The sequence below is a fragment of the Diadema setosum genome, chromosome 21, assembly GCF_964275005.1.
Source record: "Diadema setosum chromosome 21, eeDiaSeto1, whole genome shotgun sequence".
Lineage (NCBI taxonomy): Eukaryota > Metazoa > Echinodermata > Echinoidea > Diadematoida > Diadematidae > Diadema > Diadema setosum.
In genome coordinates, this window is record NC_092705.1 from 7,889,070 (window position 1) to 7,914,101 (window position 25,032).

At 35.6% G+C, this 25,032-nt stretch overlaps 1 protein-coding gene across 1 annotated transcript in view; it reads right to left on the reverse strand.

The window, feature by feature from the left end:
* Nucleotides 1–493: 493 nt before the first annotated feature.
* The window catches only part of LOC140244870 (uncharacterized), a 41,507-nt gene continuing 16,968 nt past the window's right edge, over nt 494–25,032 (reverse strand). The window contains exons 2-11 of the mRNA XM_072324479.1: nt 20,909–21,022; nt 15,854–15,929; nt 13,396–13,467; nt 11,703–11,774; nt 7,358–7,429; nt 5,465–5,536; nt 4,857–4,928; nt 3,948–4,019; nt 3,006–3,077; nt 494–1,634 (exon numbers count right to left, since the gene is read on the reverse strand). Of these exons, the coding sequence (XP_072180580.1) occupies nt 494–1,634; nt 3,006–3,077; nt 3,948–4,019; nt 4,857–4,928; nt 5,465–5,536; nt 7,358–7,429; nt 11,703–11,774; nt 13,396–13,467; nt 15,854–15,929; nt 20,909–21,022 (1,835 nt within the window). The remainder of the gene's footprint in view (nt 1,635–3,005; nt 3,078–3,947; nt 4,020–4,856; nt 4,929–5,464; nt 5,537–7,357; nt 7,430–11,702; nt 11,775–13,395; nt 13,468–15,853; nt 15,930–20,908; nt 21,023–25,032) is intronic.

The window sequence follows — 25,032 nt, forward strand, 5'->3', positions numbered from 1 at the left end:
TCTGGTATGCACCTGGTTCGTACGTGTATATTTAAAACATAGATTCGCTAAGACCTATACACGTTATAAATACCTTTAGGTATGAGTAAATTTCAAGAAAAGGCCTACAATAATTTTGTCTGCACATGCTTTGATTGTAACTGCGAGCTAGCTTTAAGTGTAGAAACACTCTTGTCAAAACGTTTTGCTCAGACTCTTCATTAATAATTTACGCTATTTCTAATAATGGCAACTTACTTTTAACTGTTGAAAAAATCATATATATATATATGTATATATATGTATGTAATAAAGTGTATGATGATATAGTTATATAAATAGATGCACATACGTATATCAATGTTCGAATCAAGGTTATACCCTCATGCTTGGGAAAGAATTCAATATACATTATCCTGACATGAATCATCTTTCTGATTAAAATCCACTCAATGTTTCTTTAGTCTTTATCTACTGAATGCATTGCTTAAGCACATCATGGACATTTTTTTTTTCAATTATTAGTTGTTGCTTTCCCGTTGCCATGGCGTTCCGGTGTTGTTATGTTAAGTGATACAGTTTTGACTGTGCCTGTGGCCGCGTGAAATCGTGAGCGCCCTCTATAGGCGATGAAGGTGTAGAGGTAAGGATTCACCGAGGCGTTGATTGGCAAGATGAAAACGACGCTCCACGCGTAGAGGGACACAGGAAGTGCCACCGCTCTGGACTGGGATAAGATGCCCATGATGATGACGGGCACCCAGCAAAAGAAGTCCGTCATGACGATGATGGCCATGCGCGTCGCCAGCTTGACGTCGCGACTGCTCGCCGACGACTGTTTCCCGTACTTCGAGGCGGTCTTCGAGGACCTCTGCACGAAGATGAAGATGATTACGTAATAGATGAGGATGAGGATGAACACGACAAGATTGATACCGAGAAAGAGGATGATAGCATAAAGCCAGGACGTTGTCTTTTCCTCGTCGAACGGGACAAACTCAAACACTCGCTTTTCGTGAGAAAACACAAGTTCTCCCGACTGGGTTTCGTCCAAATTAAGAGGTAATCCTATGCAAATGTTAGTGCGACCGTATATTCCTTCGAGATGGGAACCTAGTATTATAGGCACTATACTGAGTGCAAATGATACCATCCAAACCACAGCTACACCACAGCGGGAGGAAGTGGAATGGAACTTGACCTTGCCGAAGGGAAAGACGACGCAAAGAAACCTGTCTAGCGTGATGATCGCCAACATGAACACGGAGGTTTCGCTCGACACCACGGCGAGGAAGCCGGCTAGATTGCACATCCACGACTCCCGCCATTTCGCGGCGTAGAGGTAAAAGTAGTCGCCGTAATATGTGTCGGCCGAGGCGATGGTGATCATGTAGACGCCCATCAGGAAGTCAGCGATGGCCAGATTGGTGATAAAGAGTCCCTGCGTCGAGGCCCTCGGCGAGGGATCCTTGCGGGCTCGCAAGCCGAGGACGATCGCGTTGCCGACCAGTGCTCCGAAGCCGATGAGCCACAGTGCGACTCTGAGAACAGTGTTGGGCATGAGACGGGAGCACGAGTCCAAGAAGTACGAGGAGGCCGTAGTGCAGAGCTCTGCTTGCTCAAACAAGCAGCACAGGCGGTAGTCATCCGTGGACCTGTAATGGGATGGGACAAGTGGTGGGGCGTTGAAACACTTGAACAATTTAAAATCATTTTGATAAAAAAACAAAAAAAAAACAAAAACAAAAACAAAAACAAAACAAAAAAGCCCCCCCCCCCCAAAAAAAACAAACAAACAAAAAAAAACAAAAAAAAAAACAAACACATAAACTCCTAGTTTGAGAAGGTACACCTAAGATTTGTATCTGTTCAGACAAAAATCACCTTCTAACAAATTGTTCAAATAAAGAAATACACACACAAAGACATATAAAGACATTGAAACAACACACAAACCATCAATAGGTATAGGCCCTACTTGTTGGAGAATAAAATTCTGAATACTCCCATGCCAACTTTACCCCTATAGTGGCTGATAAAACTAAACTAAACGTAAGGTGGAACCCCACAATGTTCCTCTTGCTCGCCATCCAGGGACAGTCAATCTCACCAACACTTCTCGGTACAATTTAACCCACTTTTATCAACATCAATGAGCAGATTATGACATGTGAAACTTTTAACTGAAAGCAAGATTAGTTGCAAAGATCTTGTGTGAAACTATAACAAATTACCATCCATAAAATATGATAAGTTCATATTCCTAATCTATTTTTTATTTATATATGTTTGTATGTTTATATGTTTATATTTATCATGTTCATAATCATTTCAACCGAGCAACAACATCAATGTTCAGCACCATCAATCTATATGGGCTTCCTTTTTGTATTTTTAGCTGAAAATAATAACAAGAACAGAACTCACATAATTCATTGTAAAATATCTGCAGACATTAGAATAATTGCGATAATATCAGATGAAAGAAGTAAGGTAGAACTATTCAAATACTACCACTTGCATGTTCATCGTTGTTTACATGAGTTGACGAAATCATATTTATCTCGTACAGTAATGTTATTAAAGGGATTGTGCAGTTTCGGTTGAGGCCTAACTTCAGATTTCTAACATTTTTGGTGAGATAATGAGAAACTTTTTATGAAATATTAAAGAGCATGTAATTTTAAGAGGAATTCAGTGTTTATTTGATGAAAATTAGTTTTCACGTGTTTGAAATGGCTGAGATATTCAAAAAAAGAGCGATCCTAATAAAAGGTGGGACCCAACTTTTATTACGATCGCATTGTTTTACTCTGTTTTGGGGTGCCTCAGCCATACTAAAACCGATTTTCATCAAATAAACTTTGAATTCCTCCTAGAATTGTATCCTCTGTTCTATTTCATAAGTGTTTTCCTGGTATCTCCAAAAAAATAAAATAAAATAAAAGCCAAATTCTCATCTCCACCAATACTAAACTATCCCTTTAAGCACTTGCTGATAGGAAACACTATACGGTCACACTTACAGTCCCTCCAGTGAGTCCAGGCCTCTATATGTGTCTGGCTGCAGATTATTCAACTGGACATTCACCAAATTTCTGAAGCAAATGATTAAAAAGAAAATCAACTAATACCTCATTTAGGAATCACGTCCCTTTAATTATATCACTTGGGCGTAAGCACTGGGAACAGAGGGCGTATTTGGATATCTCTTTAGAAACTGATCGACGCACACAGTGACGACTAAATCTCATCAATCAATGTCAAGTAGTATGAAGAATATGTCATCGATATTGTTATCACGGCATTAATCAGAATAACAGGGGTCACAATTGTTTAAATGTTTGAATCTAAAGCGATTTTTTTTTTTTTTTTTTTTTTTTTTTTTACTGGATACTCTGCGATTTTGATACCGTATTGTCAGAGTCACGTTTGACTAGATGGGCATGCAATTCTGCATCTTACAAATCAAACAGTGCTAGAATCGCATTTATCAAGGAAAGCAAAGATTAATTCCCTATGATCAAAATGCAACGTCGACTTTGCTTTTACACATACATGAATTTTATCATCGATCCTTGTCAAAAAAAAGATTCTTTTATCATCATTAAAAAAACAAAACAAACTCAAAACCCAATTTTATTTTAAGAACAGAACAAATGATTATGTATTTTTTATCATATCGCACTTGTAGTCGATTTACATGCTTAATTCTCTTTCAGGGCTCTTGTAAAGAGCTAAAAAAATTTTGGTAATAAGCACTATTTAGGTTTACATATTGTATATTATTGCTGTTGTTACATGTATTATTATTATTATTATTATTATTGTTATTATTATTGTTGTTGTTACATGTATCATTATTATTATTATTATTATTACAATTAACATCATCATCATTATTATCATCATCAGTATTGTTATTATCAAATTTTTCGTAATGTATCTTGTTGATGTGATGTGCTTACATGTATCTTACACTCGTCATGTTATCAAATGTTCCAGGTTCGATGTACGTCAAGGGATTATCCGAGAAAGATCTGAAAATAAAAGAGATCCCAAAAGAGGTATTTTTATTATCACTTCTATCACCATCAAGCATTGATATCATTTCTATGCTACCACTACTACAATCTCTACTACTACTACTACTACTACTACTACTACTACTACTACTACCACCACTACTAATACTACTACTACTACCACATACTATTACTATCACTACTACTACTACTAATACTACTACTACTACTCATACTAATATTAATACTACTACTACTACTACTACCAACACTACTATCATCATCTTTGCAATGATCGTATCACCAACAGTTAAGTTCATGTCAGTGTAATGCACTCCATTAGTTTTCACCCATGTATACTTTGTCTCGTTTCTCTCTAACAAAACCAATTAATATAAATTAAATTTAATGAAAATCAAACAAAAACCCCTCTTTGTTGGGTGTTGAAAACGCTCTGTATGACCGCCTTCCACAATATAATATATATATATATATATATATATATATATATATATATATATATATAGCGAAGAATCAAGAAATAAGCTAGTAATGCATTATTTCGCCAATAAGAATTGGCGAAATAATGCATTACATTCGTACTAGTTTATTTCTTGATTCTTCGCTATATTGGAGCCAATACGTGAATTCGCAACATATATATATATATATATATATATATATATATATGGGGGTAGTGTGAAATCATGCCAATTAATAATGAGTAGAGAATTAGAGTAAAAAAAAAAGAAGAAAAAGAAATATCAAGGCTAGAAGAGATTAGAGAGAAGCAATTGAGACGAAGCAAGGTAAGAACAGCTACAGGTAGTGATCAAAAACCATCATACTCACATCCAACTTACGCTGGTGAGGCCGGTCAGCATTCCTTTCCGAAGTTCAGAAATGCTATTATTGGTCATATCCCTAGATTATGATTAAAAAATACAATAAGAAAACACAACATGATATCAAACCACTATCATTTTCTTATCACATCTTATGTCATATTATCGCCCAAATTGAAAATTGGTTTTCAAAATTGGAAATGAAATGGAAAAATGTCATTGTGCTGAACTTGTACTGAGTAAAATGAGAAAAAGAAACAAAACCAAAAGAAAAAGTAGCCTAACGTTAAGATGGTAAACTGCAGTAAAAAAAAAAAAAAAAAAAAAAAAAAAAAAAAAAAAAAAAAAAAAAAAAAAAACCAAACAAGGAAACCAATCACGATACGCAACACAAACCAGCACGAGTTCCGATGAGCAGTGATTAAAACGTTTTCTGATTTGAGGCGCGCTGGTGGCGAACCATGTGTTTGCGACAAACTTCATTATTTTTCGTTGTAATACTTTATCTTCTACCGGGGTTATTCTGCTACATCATTTTCATTCCAAATAATACGGACAATATCTTGTGACATCGCCGTTGAATGAAAAGTCTGGAGTGCACGTAAGATGGCTTACAGGTGTTCGAGCATGCGCAGATCCTCAAATGCCCCGACAGCAATCTTGGAGACATTACCATCGAAGAAATGCCTGTTAGTAATGCAATAAAGAGGACATTGTGACACGGAAACAACAATTTCATGAACCTTAAATGTTTCCTTTCATATTCTTTATTTTTTGTGTAAGAAAAAAAAAAAACGTACCTGATTAATTGAGAAGGGAAAACATACTAAACTATATTATGTCAAGACTGCTATAATTGTCATCATAGTCTATCATCAATTAATTATTATTCTCTCTGTAGGCAAAAATCCTGGATGCTATACGAACAATTTTGATTAAGAGGGTGAAATTCATCCGGAAGCAAGAAAGGTCCGAAGACAAATGGATTATCGGGACAGCTGCCGAACTGCCATATCTGCCCTACTGGGAAGAACACAGTGTCCCACAGTGTGAACACATTGTGAATACAGTCTGAACTCTCTTCAAACTGTTAAATTCGAGCGTGATAACATTGTGAACACATTGTGAAGTATCAATTCACACTGTGAAACAGAAAATTACTATGTGAATTCTCTGTGAAAACCACGACACAGTGTGAAATAATCTTCACACTGTTAGATTCGAGCGTTTTCACACAGTGAACTATGTGAACATAATTGTGAACACACTGTGAGACACTATGCTCTCTCCAGCAGGGTGTAGACGTTTGAATATAAATCAACAAACACTTGCGTAAAACGCCATTAAAACCAAGCAAAAAAAGCATTGCTAAAAGCGCTTATGATGTAAGGTTTCTTTCTAGTGAGTCATTAAACACGACGCTAAAATGCTTCCAACTGCTTGGACCCCTTGCATTATGATGTCATTCCCGTGTACAAACACGAAGTGTATGTTTAAGTAACAGTTCATTGTCTTGAAAACCGAATGTTTGTGTCGTATAGGAATGCTATGTAAGTTGCATGATGCAAATAATATAATTTTTTTTTCTTTTTCATGGGGTTTGGGACCCATTTTGGGGAAACTAAAACACTGACAGCATGAAGTGTCACATCATTATGAAATAAATCGGCAATGGTTTATATTATATTATCGTCTTTTGGGCTGATTATAACATGACTAACCGGAGCATTTCTAGGTTATATTCTAATTCTAAACAGAGGATGTGTATAATGTCCCGGAATTTTTTTTTTGTTGTTGTTGTTGTTGACAGAACTACCCTATTCAATGATGAAGAGTTTGTTTGCAAAAACCGATAAGTCCATTTTTGAAGATTTTGAAGTACGGTATCTGTCATAAAATACAAAATAATACCTTTTAAATGATATATTGGTCACTACACATAAAGGTACATTTTTGAAGTTATGGTCAAAAGAAGCAAAAATTTTCTTATTATTCTCTTTATTTTCTTGTTTCCTTTAATCGCAAATATCTCCATTTGACAAATATGGACTTATCGGTTTTTGCAAACAAACTCTTCATATATATATATATATATATATATATATATATATACACGTATATATATATATATCAATATGTACACGTTAAGTGGGCTCGGCCTCGTACGCGATTGGTGCCGCATATTAAGTAAAGTTGTGACGGAGGAAGACGGAGGCTTTTTTGTTTACGTCCCAAGCCCTTGAAAAAGACCTGTAACAGGGTTGAAAGCTTTGTAACAATAAAAGGTAAAGTGAACTACTGCAACGTCTGCCACCAGCTCTTCTTACTCCCAAATATAATGTATATACGTATATATATATATATATATATATATATATACACATATATACAAATATGTATATAAGTGTGTATATTATTATTATTATTATTATTATTATTATTATTATCATCATTATTTCATTTTTAATGGAAGGTCAAATCGTCAAATGGGAATCTTGTTATACGCACAGGTACGTTGCTTTTTCGCCTCCCCGGAACGCTCTCGGCGAAAGCTCTGTCACAGATGTCTTATACAGGAATCTGAGAGTTGAAAAGAAATCAAATTGATTTCTATTAGCAGAACAATACGGATATTACACAAACATTCGAATCTCCATGCATGATAATAATGAATATAATACCTAAACACATCTGCTTCGATCGTGATAATGACTCCTTATTCATCTGATCCAAATGAGAATAACAGATGAAACTGTACAGAGTATAATTTCCACTTAAGACAGTCATAAATCACTTCATGTCTCACTTTGCACCTGGCCGTTGTCATTGGAAAGTAGAAGCCAAGACCGGCAAGGAGATACTTACATGTTAGTGAGCGAATCGAGTCCCTGGAAGACACCTTCCTCAATCCTATCGAGGTGGTATTGTCTAGACAGATCACTAGGGTTTCAAACATGACAAAACAAAACAAAACAAAACATAAAACCAAACAATTCACACTGAAATATGGTCTGAAATTCTCAGGTAGAAAAGAAATTGCAATTTCGTAAATAAGGCGTAGCTCAAGAGAGAAGCGGCTAATCATTTCTTTGAACTATTTTATTATGCATGTTTATTTTTCTCAGTTGTTTTTTTTTTATTTCAATCTTTCATTTCGTTTTTCAACAAGAACATTTTGATAGACATCACTTTTTTGGTAACAAAAAAAAAGTGCTTAAAACTATGTAGGATGAAAAGAATGTACAGTGATTGTAGCACCTTACAATGATTATACATTATCATAAAACTCAAGTGATTAGAAGTAAGTAAACAATATGCAAAATTCGAAAAATGGAGGGACCCTCTAAAAAGACAAAGCTTGTAGGATGTTGGACCCTCGGAAGAAAAAAAAAATCAGTTGAAAGCAAGAAAAAAGTCTGAAATGTTAGAATTTTGAACACGTTTTTAAATAAACATCATATGGTGTCATGTTCCCGAATTCTCAATGAATATTTGATTCTCTCAGGACAGGAAGACAGATATTGTGTCATTATTTTCTGATTTTCTCTCATTTGGTTATTCATTTATTCATTTATTTATCTATTCATTCATTCATCCTTTCATTCATTCCTTTATTCATTTTATGATATTTCCATTTGAAAACTTAATAGTATTTATCAAATTCAAAATACGACTGTCTTGATATACATATGTGCATACAATAACCAACCTTCGGAATTAAAACCCAATTTTTTGATCCCTCGGAATAACGAACAATAACCCTCGTACTTACAGATCTGTAACCATCGACGCTCCGATAAACGCTCCAGGATGTATAATTTGTATCGGGTTTTCTCTTACGTCACTGTAAAATAATTGAGAATGAATCATGCATAGATGCTGTACATGAACATTTCACATTTTTCAGTAGGCAATTTTCATCATGAAATACTAAATATGTGTATACAAAGATATACCAGCTATTACATGCAAAGACTGGTGAATACAACATCTGTGTGTAGTCCTTGAGCAGTATAAACGTATTGTCATTGTAAAGTTCATTGAAGCAATGAATTCAAAACAATGTCTTACAGAGTAATTATTAATCTGTACAGGATTGTAGTGTTCATCAGCATCTAACATTTAATTGATCAAGGCTAGCGGCTTACTCTAATTACATCGTGGATACAAGCACATTGTTTTAAGAATATTGCTTATATTTTAGCAAACTTCAGAGAAAAGAGGAGGAATTCCTGCAAATCTCAACTGAAGAGAGAAGAATGGCTATATTAATTCGCATATCATGAATTTATCGTGATCAAATCATTAAACTATAAAGGGGAATATTGTTTTATATCGTGTTATTTTTTTTTGTATTGGTCATATCAGCAATCATTGTAACAATGATTATGGTAATGATGGTAGCAATAACGATGATAAATGATTTATTACTGAAATAAGGACAGCAGCAATATCAACAACGGCAAAAACTTAAAATTAATAACAATAATTACTATGGCCAATAATGTGTTGTCATTGAAGAGTTGTTAACGTATTTTTATCTACATAATCATTTTCAACTCGGACAGCACTTGAAAACATCGCATGCTTGTTTCGTCAGCCAGTAAACCTCAGTTCTCCGGTGCAGGGAGGAAAAAGACATCACGTCTTGGGAATGCATAACTTAAAAAACATGTTCCCGTGCATTGTCAGTTTGACCTCATGAAGAGGGAAAAAAAAGAGAGAAAAGAAATGAATAAAAACTATGTAATGAAATCATCAACTTACAGGTGGTTGAGAGACAGGTTACTAAATACTCCACTGACGAGAGCTGAAATTGAATTCCCTCGAAGATCTCTAATGAAATGAAGATATCAAAAGGCACATAGGAATAAGGCTGATACCATATACTGATTGTTTGTTTCCTTTATTTTCACAAGGATATATATGGATGACAGAGAAGGGGAAGAGGAAGAGACAAGAATGAGACAGACAAACAGACAGCTTGATGAAGACGTGGTTACAGAGAAAGTGAACGGGGCAAAGAGCAACTCTTCAATCAAAACTTAAAGGGGATGACTAGTAACTGATCAGTGGGAAACAGTGGGAATGCTGGGGGATGATTGTTCCAATTCTTGTGGGATTCATTTAAGATTACATTACATATCTATTGTTGTGTGAAAATTATTTGCTTCAGAATGGTCTCATATTCAAGTAATGTGCAGTTTAATGCCCCGTCACTGACCAGGCACGCTAACCTGGAAACATTAAACTGCACATTACTTGAATATGAGACCATTCTGAAGCAAATAATTTTCACACAACAATATATAAATAATGTACTCTTAAATGAATCCCACAAGGATTGGAACAATCATCCCTCAGCATTCCCACTGTTTCCCACTGATCAGTTACTAGCCATCCCCTTTAAATGATCTTGAAAGTGTTAAAACAAGAATTTGCCCGAGAAAAAATTGATATCCTATCAAACACCGACATAATACTGTCCCAATATGCACATTGTGAATGAACCTTGGAGTTGCGCACTCTTATGATCTTGCAAAGTTATCGGCTCGGCTTAGGACTGGATCTTGTCCAATGTCTATTCAGCAGTTATGCAATCAACAGTCAGAGCCATTACCATGCATTTTTTAATACTTTCCGCACATCATTACAGTAATTTTAAATTGCAATCTTAGCACTGTGTTTTGACAAAATTATAATTGTAGCACAAAATTGTTGAACCAAATTCGAGTAAGTTCCTATACATACGGGAGGATGAACATCGGCCAACAACTGCTAAAGGGACATTCCAGACGATTTTCATAATTTCACATCATGTAGTACATAAATCGCCAACTCCATGTATATAGATTTGTGGAATTCATTGCGGTTCTTGAGCAGAGAAGCAATAGTTTGAAAAACCTTAAACAAATTACACTGAACAAGGATGATGACATAGGAGGTTCACATATTTCAGAAATGTAGCAGTGTAATTCATTACAATACTGCTTGCTTGCGAGTTCACCAGTGTATAATCTATGCATGCCTTCTTCTTTTGTTCTGCTTCCTTGAGCCCCAACTCATGCATTTTTATGTGACTCTGCCATGTCATCATCCTTGTTCATTGCAATTTGTTCTAAATTTTGAAAATATTCTTATTCTTCATCCCAATTATCACAAATTCTTAAACTCTGTCCTCAGTATAACTAATTTATAGTTGTTCAAATGTACAAATCTGAAATCATCTGGAGGTCTCCTTTAAACCCCAAAGCAATCTAAGCTACATAAATGAGCAAAAAAAAAAAAAAAAAATGTGTGTGTGTGATTATGTGTGTGTGTGTGTGTGTGTGTGTGTGTGTGTATGTTTTGTATACCAACAAGAGAATCTATTCAGGTAACAACAAAAAAAAAGAACAACAACAGAAAAATCTTTAGTACATTTTGAAACGATCACACGCTAACGCTTTTGAATTCGTAAAGAATCAGCGGTAGCAAACGCGGCAAACAGAACCAAGAGCGACGCAATTTCTGTTGAAATTCATTGGTATACCAAATAGATCCGAAACAGGTCATGTCATCCATGGCTTCCAGATAGTAATAAAAAGCAAACAAGCAAATAAAATTTTGAAGAGTTTTCCACTGAATCTGTCTATTCTCCTTATCTGACGAACTGAGACGATTCAAGTCACACTCTATCATCTGCGCGATTACAGGTTGTCATTGGAGCTTTTGACAACAACAGCTTTTCACGATCCTGGTCCAAATAATTCCCTATGCAGGGGCTTATGTCCCTTTGTTAACTACTAACTATACTGTTTGTGGTGTAATCGCGATCTATTCAGTGTAAATAACAGTGGAACCACATACTCACATCGAGGTAAGGTTCGGGCTCCCGGCAAACGATGAATGTTCTAAGGGCACAATGCGATTGTACGACAAGTCCCTGGAATTGAGAAATACATGATAGAATCCATCAGGATCATTACGACTGTGACGAGGACGCTGGACTATAGGTTAGTTAAAATCGAAAAAAAAAGGAGAAAAATCTTCTCAAGGTTTGATGGTCTATCAACGGTTATGCGTTCATGATAACCATGTGGATTTCATGTTCACTCTTAGACAGTGTTTCAACCCTGTTCTCTCTCTTTCGTTTTCAGGAATACAGGAGTAACTTTGTTTGGCTTTCGCACACAAAAATGATGATGTTGATTTCACCATCATGTCAACATTTTGCTTTAACAGAATCATTTAAAGTCGCAGCTATTAACCATCACCACTACCAACACTCTGAATATTGACAATTGTTTTAGTAACATGATTTAGGATGTAAAGCCCTACAGTACTTGGAGCAGCGGCGAAAGTAGCAGTTATGATGACATCCTTTGTTTGCAAGGTGTACAACTTAAAGGGATGGTACAGTTTTGGTGGAGATGAGAATTGGGCTTTTAACTTTTTGCGAGATACCAAGAAAACACTTATGATATAGTACAGAGCATACCATTTTAAGTGGAATGCAAAGTTTATTTGATGAAAATCGGGTTTGGAATGACTGAAACATCCAAAAACAAAGTAAAACAAAGCGATCGCAATAAAGTGTGGGTCCCACACTTGGAATCGCTCTTTTTTGGATTTCTCAGCCATTTCAAAACCAATTTTCATCAAATAAACGTTGAATTCCACATAGAATTACATGTTCTTTCATATTTTATAAGAGGTTTTTCATTATCTCACCAAAAATGTTAGAAACCTGAAATTAGGTCTCAACCGAAACTGTACGGTCCCTTTAAACCAAATGGGAAAAAAGGTAAATAATGCAGCGAATACCACACTCTCAGTTTGATGTTTTCTTGACCCAATTCACCACAAAGACCACGAAGATCATTCTAAACACTCGTCAATGTTGACATTGAATGAAGTGTAGCCTACAGTGCAAAAACATTCTAACAAAAACCCTGATACACCATTCTTTGTAAACGCCATGGTATAAAACCAATGAAAATTAACAAAGGCTCAGGAAACATATCAATCATCATCAAATCATTATTACATCGCTACAGTATAATGTACTTGTTACATTAGTACTTACGACCATTGTAGATGCTGAATACAGTTGTATGATGATACAATGTATTATATCAAAATACTTCAATACCACAGAGATGTCGAATTCAATACAACTAAAATCATAAACAAATGTGATTTGATCTCAACGTATGTAGTTTTAAACAATGAAATGATTGATAAAATGGGTGACGAGGTGCAAGTTTTCTGAAGTTTTGTATCCTTCTACAAATGAAATTTGTAAGATCGCAACAGCTTATAAATCTATGATTTTAACAAACATGTCAAAAAAGGAACCACGGGACTCGAACCTGTCATCTACTGCTTTCCGGGCAGCGACACTACCACCAGGCTATCGCTGGTTGTCGGCAGTGACGATTGAAGAAAAAATGAAGAAAAACTCACACCTCAACCTTCACCCGTTTGCTTAATAATCTCTTGCTTTCAAATTGTATGATATTAAGCCAGTCGTTGTTTGAAACACTTCACAAGAATTATCTTACAGCGATGTCAGACTCGCCAAGCCAGCAAATGTATCCCTGGTGACAGCAGTAAGGAGGTTATGAGACAGATCCCTGTATAACAAGAACAGAGTAGATACGAAATAGAATGTCATAACATGAACCATGTTTATAGGTATATATCTATTACACTTCAGACCGAAAACAAGACTATAAAACGGCGTTTTTCCCGGATGTAATGCACACTGATATAACCATGCCGATATCATTGTTTCTTTACATGAGTTAAAGTGCGCATTACACATTGTGTTGACGTTGACTTTGGTACATACACATAGTGAAATCAGACAAACAGAATGGCTGAGGTCTGAAGGAATATAAAATCGGTCCTAAAACAAGGTTATCAAAATAACATTTAACGTTCAAAGTGTTTTCACGATGTAATGGTATCATTGACAATCGCTACACGCTCGGGGGGGGGGGGGGTGATGACGTCACGAACTCGGCCTGTGGACGTGCGCCTTGGACTAATACTTGATACAATTTGTAATAAATGTCATTTTTTTTTTTGACGTGAAATCCTTCGTATCTTTACTGATAAGTTGGTTGAGATATCCTAGGGTGATTGTTTTTCTTCGTACACAAGTCAGTGGGAAAATTGTGAGCTAATATTGGTATCCTCTCAGTTAATTTATGAATTTGGTCACGACCGATAGGCCGATCACAATTTTGTGCATGGAAACATGTGAAACTCACAATTCCATTACTCCACTGATTACTTAAACTTGGACTGTGATGCAACCATTACCTATTCCATTCGCTTGAAGCCTCGCTATTTATAACAGGCAGTCAGGTTGAATTGAATGTTGAATTGAACTTCTAGATCTATAAACCTGTGTTTGAAGCGAATGTTTTGATGGTCGACAAACTTGACGACGGAGGCATGTGATTCACGTGAGACATTTGCCGTATTCGTGCATTTTTATTATGTCAACCCAATCCAACGTATCATTTTGTAAAGGAAGAAATTCACTATCAGGTGTGTTGTGACTTTTCGATCTTGGCGATTGATCGAAATCGACCGCTGATAAACCTGGTCTATGAAACTTACACTACCCTTCAAAATATCCTTGACCTCGAACGCTGATGAAGTTGGTCTGATATGTAAACTACACTACTCTCTAAAACCTCTTAAAATGAACGACCAAGAGTGAATACTATAATTATGTCTCTCGACTCAACATAGATATGGGCAAAATCTCAAAGGAGAATCTGCTTTCATGTATGCACAATCATAACACACACAGACACACACACACACACACACACAGACAGACACACACATACACACACACATATATACATATATGCAATCACAAAGGCACATACATCCTGCCCTGTTTTCTATCATGGTGCTTGCAATAAAGTCGTTACTTGCTATTAAGACACAATTTCATGCAAATGTATACAATAGTTTGCATAATTATACATTAACTTTCTTCAGCTTCTAAATATTCTAACCTTTGAGGTGACATCTTTGTAACAATCAGTACGTAACATTACTCTCGAATACTCAGATCGATAGGAAATGGTATTATAGTGCATGTTTTTGCCACGAGAATATCGACAGCTATATAAATTCACTCGAGAAATATAGATGTACAACAATCCGCACTTGTGGGATGCCAGTAAAGCTATCAAACATGTCAAAATAATTACAAAATACTCCTGCCTATACTGTTTTTTTATATTGTTAGTGTTGTGCAAAATCTATATTGAAATAACTAAAATCTACTCACAAAATTGTTATTTCATGCTGATTGCTACCTGTAGCCTTGACATTTATGTTTCATTTGATAGTTTATTCTATTAGATATAAACAAGAGTGAATGTAAATTCAACTCTAACACTCAACAGCTTAAACGAAACTTACACTGGCAGCAGTGACGGTAGGGTGTTTCGACTCCACGTTGTGCCTCGAATGACAGTTATGCCAGTATACGTTATTGTCCTAATTGTGAGAAAAAGACAATTCAAGTATATGACGACCCCCAAAATGGATATTGACATTCTTGAGTGCATATTTGCATACGATTAAAGAAAATATCTTTACCCTGATTTTCGTCTTTATACATAGGTAGTATAGAAATGTTGTGAGTAAATACACGCAAATTAAAGTTTTGTAGCACAATTTTATATAAAGCCCACTCAGATTAATCTTACTTAGATAATTTTTAAGAAATCGATCATGTAGCTTCAATATCCCAGCAAAAATGAACATTAATTCATAATTTTTGCAAACGAAGGGAAAACGGTACAATTGTCGAGTGATTTTTCGTACAACTACTCATTAGACTGTTGTATATATAACCTAATACACGCAGACCCACATGTCAATTTCAGGACGAATTTCAATAATTAGAGATTGATGATAAATCGGACCCTAATTCCAGTGCAATTTACAGTTACGTATCATCATAAGAAATTTGATATTGCTTACAACTCTACCAGCTTGGGGTACGCCGTCAGGTTAAAGGGAACCTCGCGTGGTAATTGTATGCCCTCGATTAGACCCCCTAGAAAGAATCTTTGACAGCAGAAAAACAAAACAACAGCAATAACAGCAAAATACAATCATAGAGTAACAACATGAAAGTTACAAAGAACAAACTACTATGCAATATGAAACAGTCATGACAGTGAATGTACAACTGTCTCGATATTGAAATAAATATGACGATCTGTTTACGGTAGTATTGAACTATATATGTATATATATATATATATATATATATATATATATATGAAGAGTTTGTTTGCAAAAACCGATGAGTCCATTTTTGAAGATTTTGAAGTGCTGTCTCTGCCATAAAGTACAAAATATTACCTTTTAAATGATATATTGGTCACTACAAATAAAGGTACATTTTTGAAGTTATGGTCAAACGAAGCAAAAAATTTCTTATTATTCTCTCTATTTTTCTTGACCTTTAATCGCAAATATCTCCATTTGGCAAATATGGACTTATCGGTTTTTGCAAACAAACTCTTCATATATACATAACTACAAGTAACAATGATGGGGCCTGTTATGAACAGGAGGCTTGTTTAATAGTCGTAGCTCCCAGGTTAAAATCAAGTACTCTGATAAAGAAATACGGATCATGGATATCTATTTAGATCATATAACCGAGGGAAAATGACTTAACAAGCAAACACACACACACAACTAATTTAGCATTTATACAGGGCAAAAAGAAGCCACATGATTCAACAGTATCAGTAATACATTACTGACGAGAAAAGATATTGAAAGAAACACGAAAATGAGTCTACATGTTCAATACCGTCATCAGATGGACCAGCTGAATAACGACCAAAGCCCTTTATGATTTCACAATGTCATGTACAGTTGTTAATAGGAAATGCAGCTGTAATTCAAACAAGTGACGGTAATGCCCAGCGACAGACAAGTGGGTAAATATTGACGGACTTGTAGATGAATAGAGGTGGAAAATGCTGACGATATCGCCAACATGGGGGGGGGGGGAGATTAACGAGTCAAAAAGACACAATTATATCACCATTTCGCATGTGTGTGTGTGTGTGTGTGTGATACGGCTTTATCACAATTATGATATTCTGTCCCTGTACGGTTGCAACATCTAATGAGTATTCATGACGCTGTCATCTCGGGATAGGTTTAGTTCCAACATGACGATTGTCGCTTATCTCAACGCATTTACTCGATTCAGCCCCGTTTGTGATCATGAATATTACATGACCGCGGCCACCGATGTAAATCACATTTCGCGTGTAGGAGACTACAAAAATGACTTGGGACCTTGGCTCACGCTTGGTGCTTAATGCATTTTCTTATAGACAAAAATAAAATGGTAAAGCTTTGTATGTTACATGTTAAAATGCATCTATCAGAACTTAATTAGCATCAGTATAGGATTTTGATACGCCTAACACAATTATTATGTCGACCATGGACAACTAGACAAGCACGCTCTCAGCACTGTTATAGTGTTCCTCGCTGCTCTTGTTTCTGTGATATTCCTTTCACTGTTTGTGCGGTTTGATTCAGACCGATTATACTCATGATAGCATGCAGAAATTTCTTTCACCAAGGCTCGATCTCAGTTATGGAATATTACTACACAGTTAATCGTCTTTCATCACGAATAAAAAAGACAGAATAAAATTCATAAAACACTGTGATTTAAAAAAAGAAAGAAAGAAAGAGGAGATAAAAGATATCGGATGGGGAAGCTTTTAATCTAAACAGTTTGGGATCCAAGCCCCAAAGTCGATCCCTCCCTTAGAGAAGACGGAATGAATTAGTTAGTTTTGTTCCTGTGCTGCGTGAAGGAAAAGCTGTTTGTAAAAGCTGTTTGTACAGTGACAAAACGGATAACTTTAAATATCTAATTGTCAACAGAGCAAACCACAAAAAAATAACTATTTTTTTTGTGGTTAACACAAATAACTATATTAGACAACACATAAAAAGCCATTTCACAGTTCCACTTTTTTTTTAATGATCAGAAAAAGGCTACGTTGATTTTTAGATTGGCTGAGATATAAGCATTTGTGACGTAACGATTATTAATGTTAACCTTGTAAATTTAACCTTGTAAATGATGACATGCTTGCTAGCATATCCATTTGACATCACGCCTGGTATTTGGCGATATTAGAAGAAAAAAAAGTCGTTAATTCATTCAATACAAAACAATGAAATGATGTCGTTAAATTTTGTACCATGTTCAAATGAGCTAATTGTACACCGGCTTACAATGTACACGATACCCTATACAATATTAACATTTAAACAACACACACCAATGCCTGTAGTATGAGTTATGAGAATAGAGACATACGTTTGTAGACATGAGGTTATATACGATGTAATGTCTACTTACAATATCCCTGTCCAACGACTCAGTTCATTGTCTGCAACAACATTTTGCCCGCTGCAATATGCCTCAAACAGCGTGCAGGAGCACTGGGAGGAACAGTTTTGTGGTTCTGTGTTTAGTAAAGACAGACAGTATTTTTTTCTCATAGTGATACTGATAATAATAATAATAATAATAATAATAATAATAATAATAATAATAATAACAATTATTATTATTATTATTATTATTATTAATATAATAGTAATAATAATGATAATAATAAGTATTATTACTATTATTATTATTATTACTTTCACTACTATATGATGATGATGATGATGATGATAATGATGATAATAATAATAATGCAATGCAATGCTGTAGCATATATTACTGTAATCTTATTGATATATCGACTGCATGTTGTTATCTTGACAAGCACGGTTAGACTAACAGATCTAAACTGAAAAGGCAGGTAGTCATATCTTTTCCTCTTTAGATTTTGATTAACAAATGAACACGTAATGGATAGGGTGACACGACATTTGCTCCTGCGACAATTGCTCCGGTCTTATTTTCTCCAAGGACTTAGGGTTAGGGTTAGGGTTGTGATAGGGTTTCAGGTTTATTTTGATGTGAGGATTAGGATTAGGGTGAGGGTTATGTGTTTGAGTAGGTTTTATGTTGGGCTTAGCCTACAGATATTTCATGGGAGCAATTGTCGCAGGAGCAAATGTCATGGAACCAATGGATAGACACTACCTTGCAAGGTGTATGCTGTCATCAGCGAACGTATCATGGCATCAAAGAAATTAGAAATGAACTACAGAAAAAAAAATAGGCTGTTTAGATTAAACAATAAAGTTTTTAAAAAAAGCCACGAATGGACTGAGCAAAATAATGTTATACTGACTGACTGAAGTGACATTAACATAATTGATAGATTTAAAACATGGAATGCCACAAGACTACGGACGATTAAAGGGCATGAGAAAAAGTGAACAGCGCAACATGGCGGACAAAACGTCAGGGAAAATAAATAATTGCTATAAAAGAATGTGCTAACAACGATTATGGGAAAGTAAAGGCGTGAGGATGTAGGACAAGGTAGCATTAATAACTGCAAGATTCTTCAGATCCACAAGTTTGTGTGACATATCGTATCGGGACAGATTATTATACGAAGACATTCAGATGAATTAATCAATTCGCTCAAGGTTGGACCAACTTCAAGAAGTTCAGAGTTCTATAGAAATCAGTGTATCAAAGTCATTAAGCACAGAATTTCGAGAAAAAAAAAATATAAAAATAGTCTTAATCAGGCAGACATAATCGTTTATATTTTGGTGTGAATCAAAAGAGTGAAACGTGCGCTTTCCCGTTCTGATTTTTGCAATGTTTTGTGTGAGATATTATCTTTGACATAAAAAGCAATTTCTGAACGTGACAAGCAGAAGAGATAAAGTAAGAAAAAAAGCCGCTTTTTCCCTTGAAAGATTTTCATGGGGAGGGGGGCGGCTCACGGAACACCTTAGCAGATGGTTATCTTACTTTTAAGTGGCGTTTTGTTTTTGATCCGACTATCTTCAAATTCGGCAATCCATCACTTATATTTCACTACATTGATACCATGCAATTCCCCAACAAGAAAAAACAAAACAACAACAAAGATGTGTCCTCCATAAATCACGCAAAATGTATATATAAGATTAAAAGGAATAATAGATCACAATTAGAATATTCTTCGTCAGGCATGTCATGTGTATTCTACGAAACATCAACATCAAGCGTGATGCCAATTGAAGCCGTGGAAGGAGGACACCACAACTGCACAGCAAACAAGCACAATCTGACGAATAACAATGCAAAATGTGAGAATTTAATTTGTCCACCAAAATCATTGAGTACCCATTTTGATGTATGATTATACAGACACAATCATTTTGATGATCTTTTATATGGTAAGATATGGTACTGAGGTTTTATTCGTCTGAAAAAAAAATGAAATGTGAATTGTACCTGAATGCATTACGGCATATATATGGAGAGGCGGTTATCTGGTTGCAAAACAGATTATGCTTGTTGTAATCAGGTGATGCATTATCTGTAAAATGAAACTGATACAACTTTTGGATAATGTGAAATATTCATGACTGCAGTCTCGCCTGCTCACCGCGTGAAAGTAGTTTTCGGGCAAGGATGCAAGAGAGTTATGAATATCGATGGAAAGCTAGTGGACGATATTCTATAGTGGTCATATTCATCAGTAGATATTTAACATTGTTTAATGGCGTAGTAGAAAAAAAAAGAGGAAAAAGGCGTTTGAATTACTAATGATCCATCAAGCGATTGAAAAACTGCAATCACCAACGTGCACGTAATATATATATATATATATATATATATATATATATATAGGCCTATATACATATGTGTGTATGTATGTATACGTGTGTGTGTGTGTTTTTTTTTTGTGTGTGTTACATATACAAGATTACAGTGAAATAGCCGAGATGAGAAATTGCCAAAAGGCAAACAACCCCCTCCCCCCCCAAAAAAAAAAGAGAGAGAAAACAAACAAATGGATAAACAAGCACCCCTCATCCTCCCCCCTGAAAAAAAAAAAAATATAGACTGGAACTCACCACACGAAGCCTCGTCGTCAAAGAAAGGACACTGGACGATGCGGTCACAAACGTCTTCGGTGCCATATGTCACATTGCTCCCATAACAACTCATTGCATTGACAGTTGTCGCGGCTATGAATAAGAACAAAAAAAAATAATAAAAAGCAAAAGCAAAAACACAACATCACAACAGCCATGGAGTATATTTTCCTTTCTTCCTTCCAAACAAACCCAGGTCGAAAAACCAGTTGACAACTGGTACTGGTACCAGTTGACAACTGGTACTGGGACAACTGGTACTGGTACCAGTTGACAACTGGTACTGGTACCAGTTGATTCCAGTTAAGGCAACTGGTTTCAATATGGAAATTGGAATGAGTGACTAGAAATCAACTGGTATCAACTGGTATTTGTCCAACTGGAATCAACTGGTACCAGTTGTCAACTGGTATCAACTGGTACCAGTTGTCAACTGGTATCAACTGGAATCAACTGGGATCCAGTTGACAAAATTAATTTGGTGTTGAATTATTTGGTGTATGGGTGTTTGGTGTATGTCAGAACATTGTTAATATCTAACCTAATATTATCCTACAGCTAGTCTTAAAGTCTATACCTACAACTATATTTAGGCTTAGCCTACATCCTAGACCTAGTTAGTACCAGGGATGTTTCATTCATATATATAGGGCTATACTGCTGTAATGATTTAAGACATGGTTACCAAGTAGATTGAACTTTTATTATAAAAATATGAAAATACCTCATCAGAGAGACAAGTTGAAATTGTGAATATGTACGGCAATAATATTAGATAAATTTCTAATGCATTTCAGACATTTCTGAGTTTATTCATATCATAAAAAAAGATCAATTTAACAATATTTTCTCATTTTCACGAAGATAATTTGAATAGCTTATGAATATTCACAAGCAAAAGGACCAGTGAAAACCAATAGAAACCAACTGGTATTAGAATTTCAATGATTTGGTGGGTGTTAATGTGGAATGAAGTTATAAGCAAGTCCAGTCTGTTACATGGGTATCAAATTGTGTAAACTAATTTGCACACACACCGAAACACACACACGTACGCACACACGCACACATACACACACGCACAAACTGGTCAAAATACAGTCTGTCAGTTGAAGTGTCAACTGTCTTAATTGGTTCCAGTTTCATTTAGTTGAAGTCATTATGAGTCCAATCTATCTAGTTCAATCACGTCAAATGTTTTGTTTAATTGTGTTTTGCTTACTTTTTAATTTAATGTTATAACTAAGTTTTGTTATAACCTTTTAATTCAGTTTTAATTGATGAACTAATGGAATTAAAATAGTAGACTTCAGCTTGTGTCAACTGGTACACAATGAGATATGAACTGGTATCAACTGGTACCCGTAGACTTGTACTGGTTTCAACTGATAAGCAGTGCAACTTCAACTGGTATAAAACTGGTACCATTAAGACTTCAACTGGTACCAGTAGACTTGTGCTGGTTTCAACTGGTAAGCAGTGCAACTTCAACTGGTATAAACTGGTACCAGTAGACTTGTACTGGTTTCAACTGGTAAGCAGTGCAACTTTTCAACTGGTATAAACTGGTACCAGTAAGACTTCAACTGGTACCAGTAGACTTGTAATGGTTTCAACTGCCGGTAAGCAGTGCAACTTCAACTGGTATAAACTGGCTAGACTACAACTGATATCAGTAGACTTGTACTGGTTTCAACTGGTAAGCAGTGCAACTTCAACTGGTATAAACTGGTACCAGTAAGACTTCAACTGGTACCAGTAGACTTGTACTGGTTTCAACTGGTAAGCAGTGCAACTTCAACTGGTATAAACTGGTACCAGTAAGACTTCAACTGGTACCAGTAGACTTGTACTGGTTTCAACTGGTAGGCAGTGCAACTTCAACTGGTATAAACTGGTACCAGTAAGACTTCAACTGGTACCAGTAGACTTGTACTGGTTTCAACTGGTAAGCAGTGCAACTTCAACTGGTACAAACTGGTACCAGTATGATTAAACTGGTATCAACTGGAACCAGTACATCTTCAACTGGTATCAACTGGTTTCAGTAAAAATTGTTTATTTTGTTACTGGAAATTTGGAGTTACCCTCTGATTTCAACTGGTACCAGTTGAAACCAGTTAAGACCAGTTAAAACCAGTAAAGACCAGTTAAAAATGCTTACTGGTTTCTACTGGTTTCTACTGGTTTTTCGACCTGGGAAATTCCGGGATCCAATTCAATAGTTTATTCAATTCAATAGTTTATTTATTTCCATCACAGAAAAAAAAAAAACCCAAAACATTCAAAGAGGTACAAATTGTCAATTTGACTTTCATTCATCTGATAGTACAGTTCATCGAATACAATATAATGTACATGCACGAATGATATCATAAATAAACAATGCACACTTTGTCATGGTAACAAAAAAAGTAAGTAATCAAAGACGGGAAAGAGTGTTCCACTAAAAAGCCAAGCTTGAAGGACGTGGAACACTGGAATGAAAACAACGACAGCACCAATATACCAATAAAATTCATCATAGATATCTACTATTGTATATTTTTGCTTATTGATATAGATGCTGATAATACAAACATACTAAACAAAATACTGCTATATACGATTTTAGAATACATACATATAAAAATACATTATAACATAGCAAAATTTGGCACAGACACTGTTTGCCGGTGCATACCAGGAGAATGTGACCAAAAGAGAAGATATACACCAAACACATACACAAAACAATAACGACGACAACAATAATAACAACAACAACAAAACACAGAAATAACAGAAATGAAAAAAAACCGGCACACACAGTTACTGGACAACGAAGAACGATGAAAGAGGAGCAGGGAAGAATGGAGAAAGAAAAGGAAGAGAAAAGGAATGGAAGAGGTCTGTGGACACGCGACACAAGCTCAAGGACAATTAAAAATATGGAGGATTTTTCATAAACGCAATTAACTGTTATATGTGGAAAGCAATTGGTATTTGGATTTGGTAAACAATTGACAGATCATAGTACTTCGCTGTTGTGACTGTAATGACTAGTTGTTGTTTTTTTTTTTCGGGATGGGGAGGGGTCATAATGGAAGAAAAGAGTATATTCATAGTCGAATACTAAAATGACACAAGATGACTTGGGACAGTGACAAGTATGATTACGGATCTGGTAATTTAGACACAGATGTGTGTATTTTCTCCTGGCTGCAGTTATTAAAGCATAAAATATTGAAAAAAATGTATTCTCTCTTCTTTTTTTTTTTTTTTTTTTTGCAATGGACTACATTCAATCAGATTCTGCAATCGTGGCTTAAACAAAGAAACAACAACAATAAAAACAACACAACAACAGCAACAATAACAATAACTTCTCTCATGTTGAAAGTTGGCGGACGTCTTGCTCTCAGAGGGAAAAAAGTGTTGGAATTTAAAACAGTGATTGTTCGATAAAGAGTTCGATATAGAGTTCAAACTAATCAATCACAGACGACTATGGAAAGCTGATCAGTATTACATGGGCCTTTAAACCGGAAGGAGGGAGGAGGGGTGCTGCCCCATCCCCCTTTCCACATGCACACACTCACAACCTGCCTCTTGCTCTTGCCAAAAAAGGCCCCCCCCCGAAAAAAGAAAAGAATCAGAAAAAAAAAAATCAGAACAAAATCAGAAAAAAAAAATCGTGACAGATCACCTCGGAGATCATAAAAACAACGCCCATGGGGTACCAAACCCTTGGCTTAATCACGAGCAGCATCCTTGACGCCCTGGGCCACTGCACCCCCCCCCCCCCATGCATTCATTAAAAAAAAAACCAAAAAAAAAAACCAAAAAAAAAAAACGTCTCGCGGCCCCTCTATAAGCTATACTTCGTACATGTAATAGTTGCACTTTGCGCGTGGGCACAAAAAGGTCATTTTTGTACCAACAGGCATGGCGGTGTTTTTAAATTCACTGAGATAAGCATCTAAGGTATAATTTTAATTAATATTATCCCTACAAATGGTGCTGCCAGCACATCTACTTGACAGCAGACCTTTTGGTATTTTGACAGTTGTTTTTTTTTTTCTATTTAAGAAGTTTGTTAATGCATGTAATGAGAAAATACT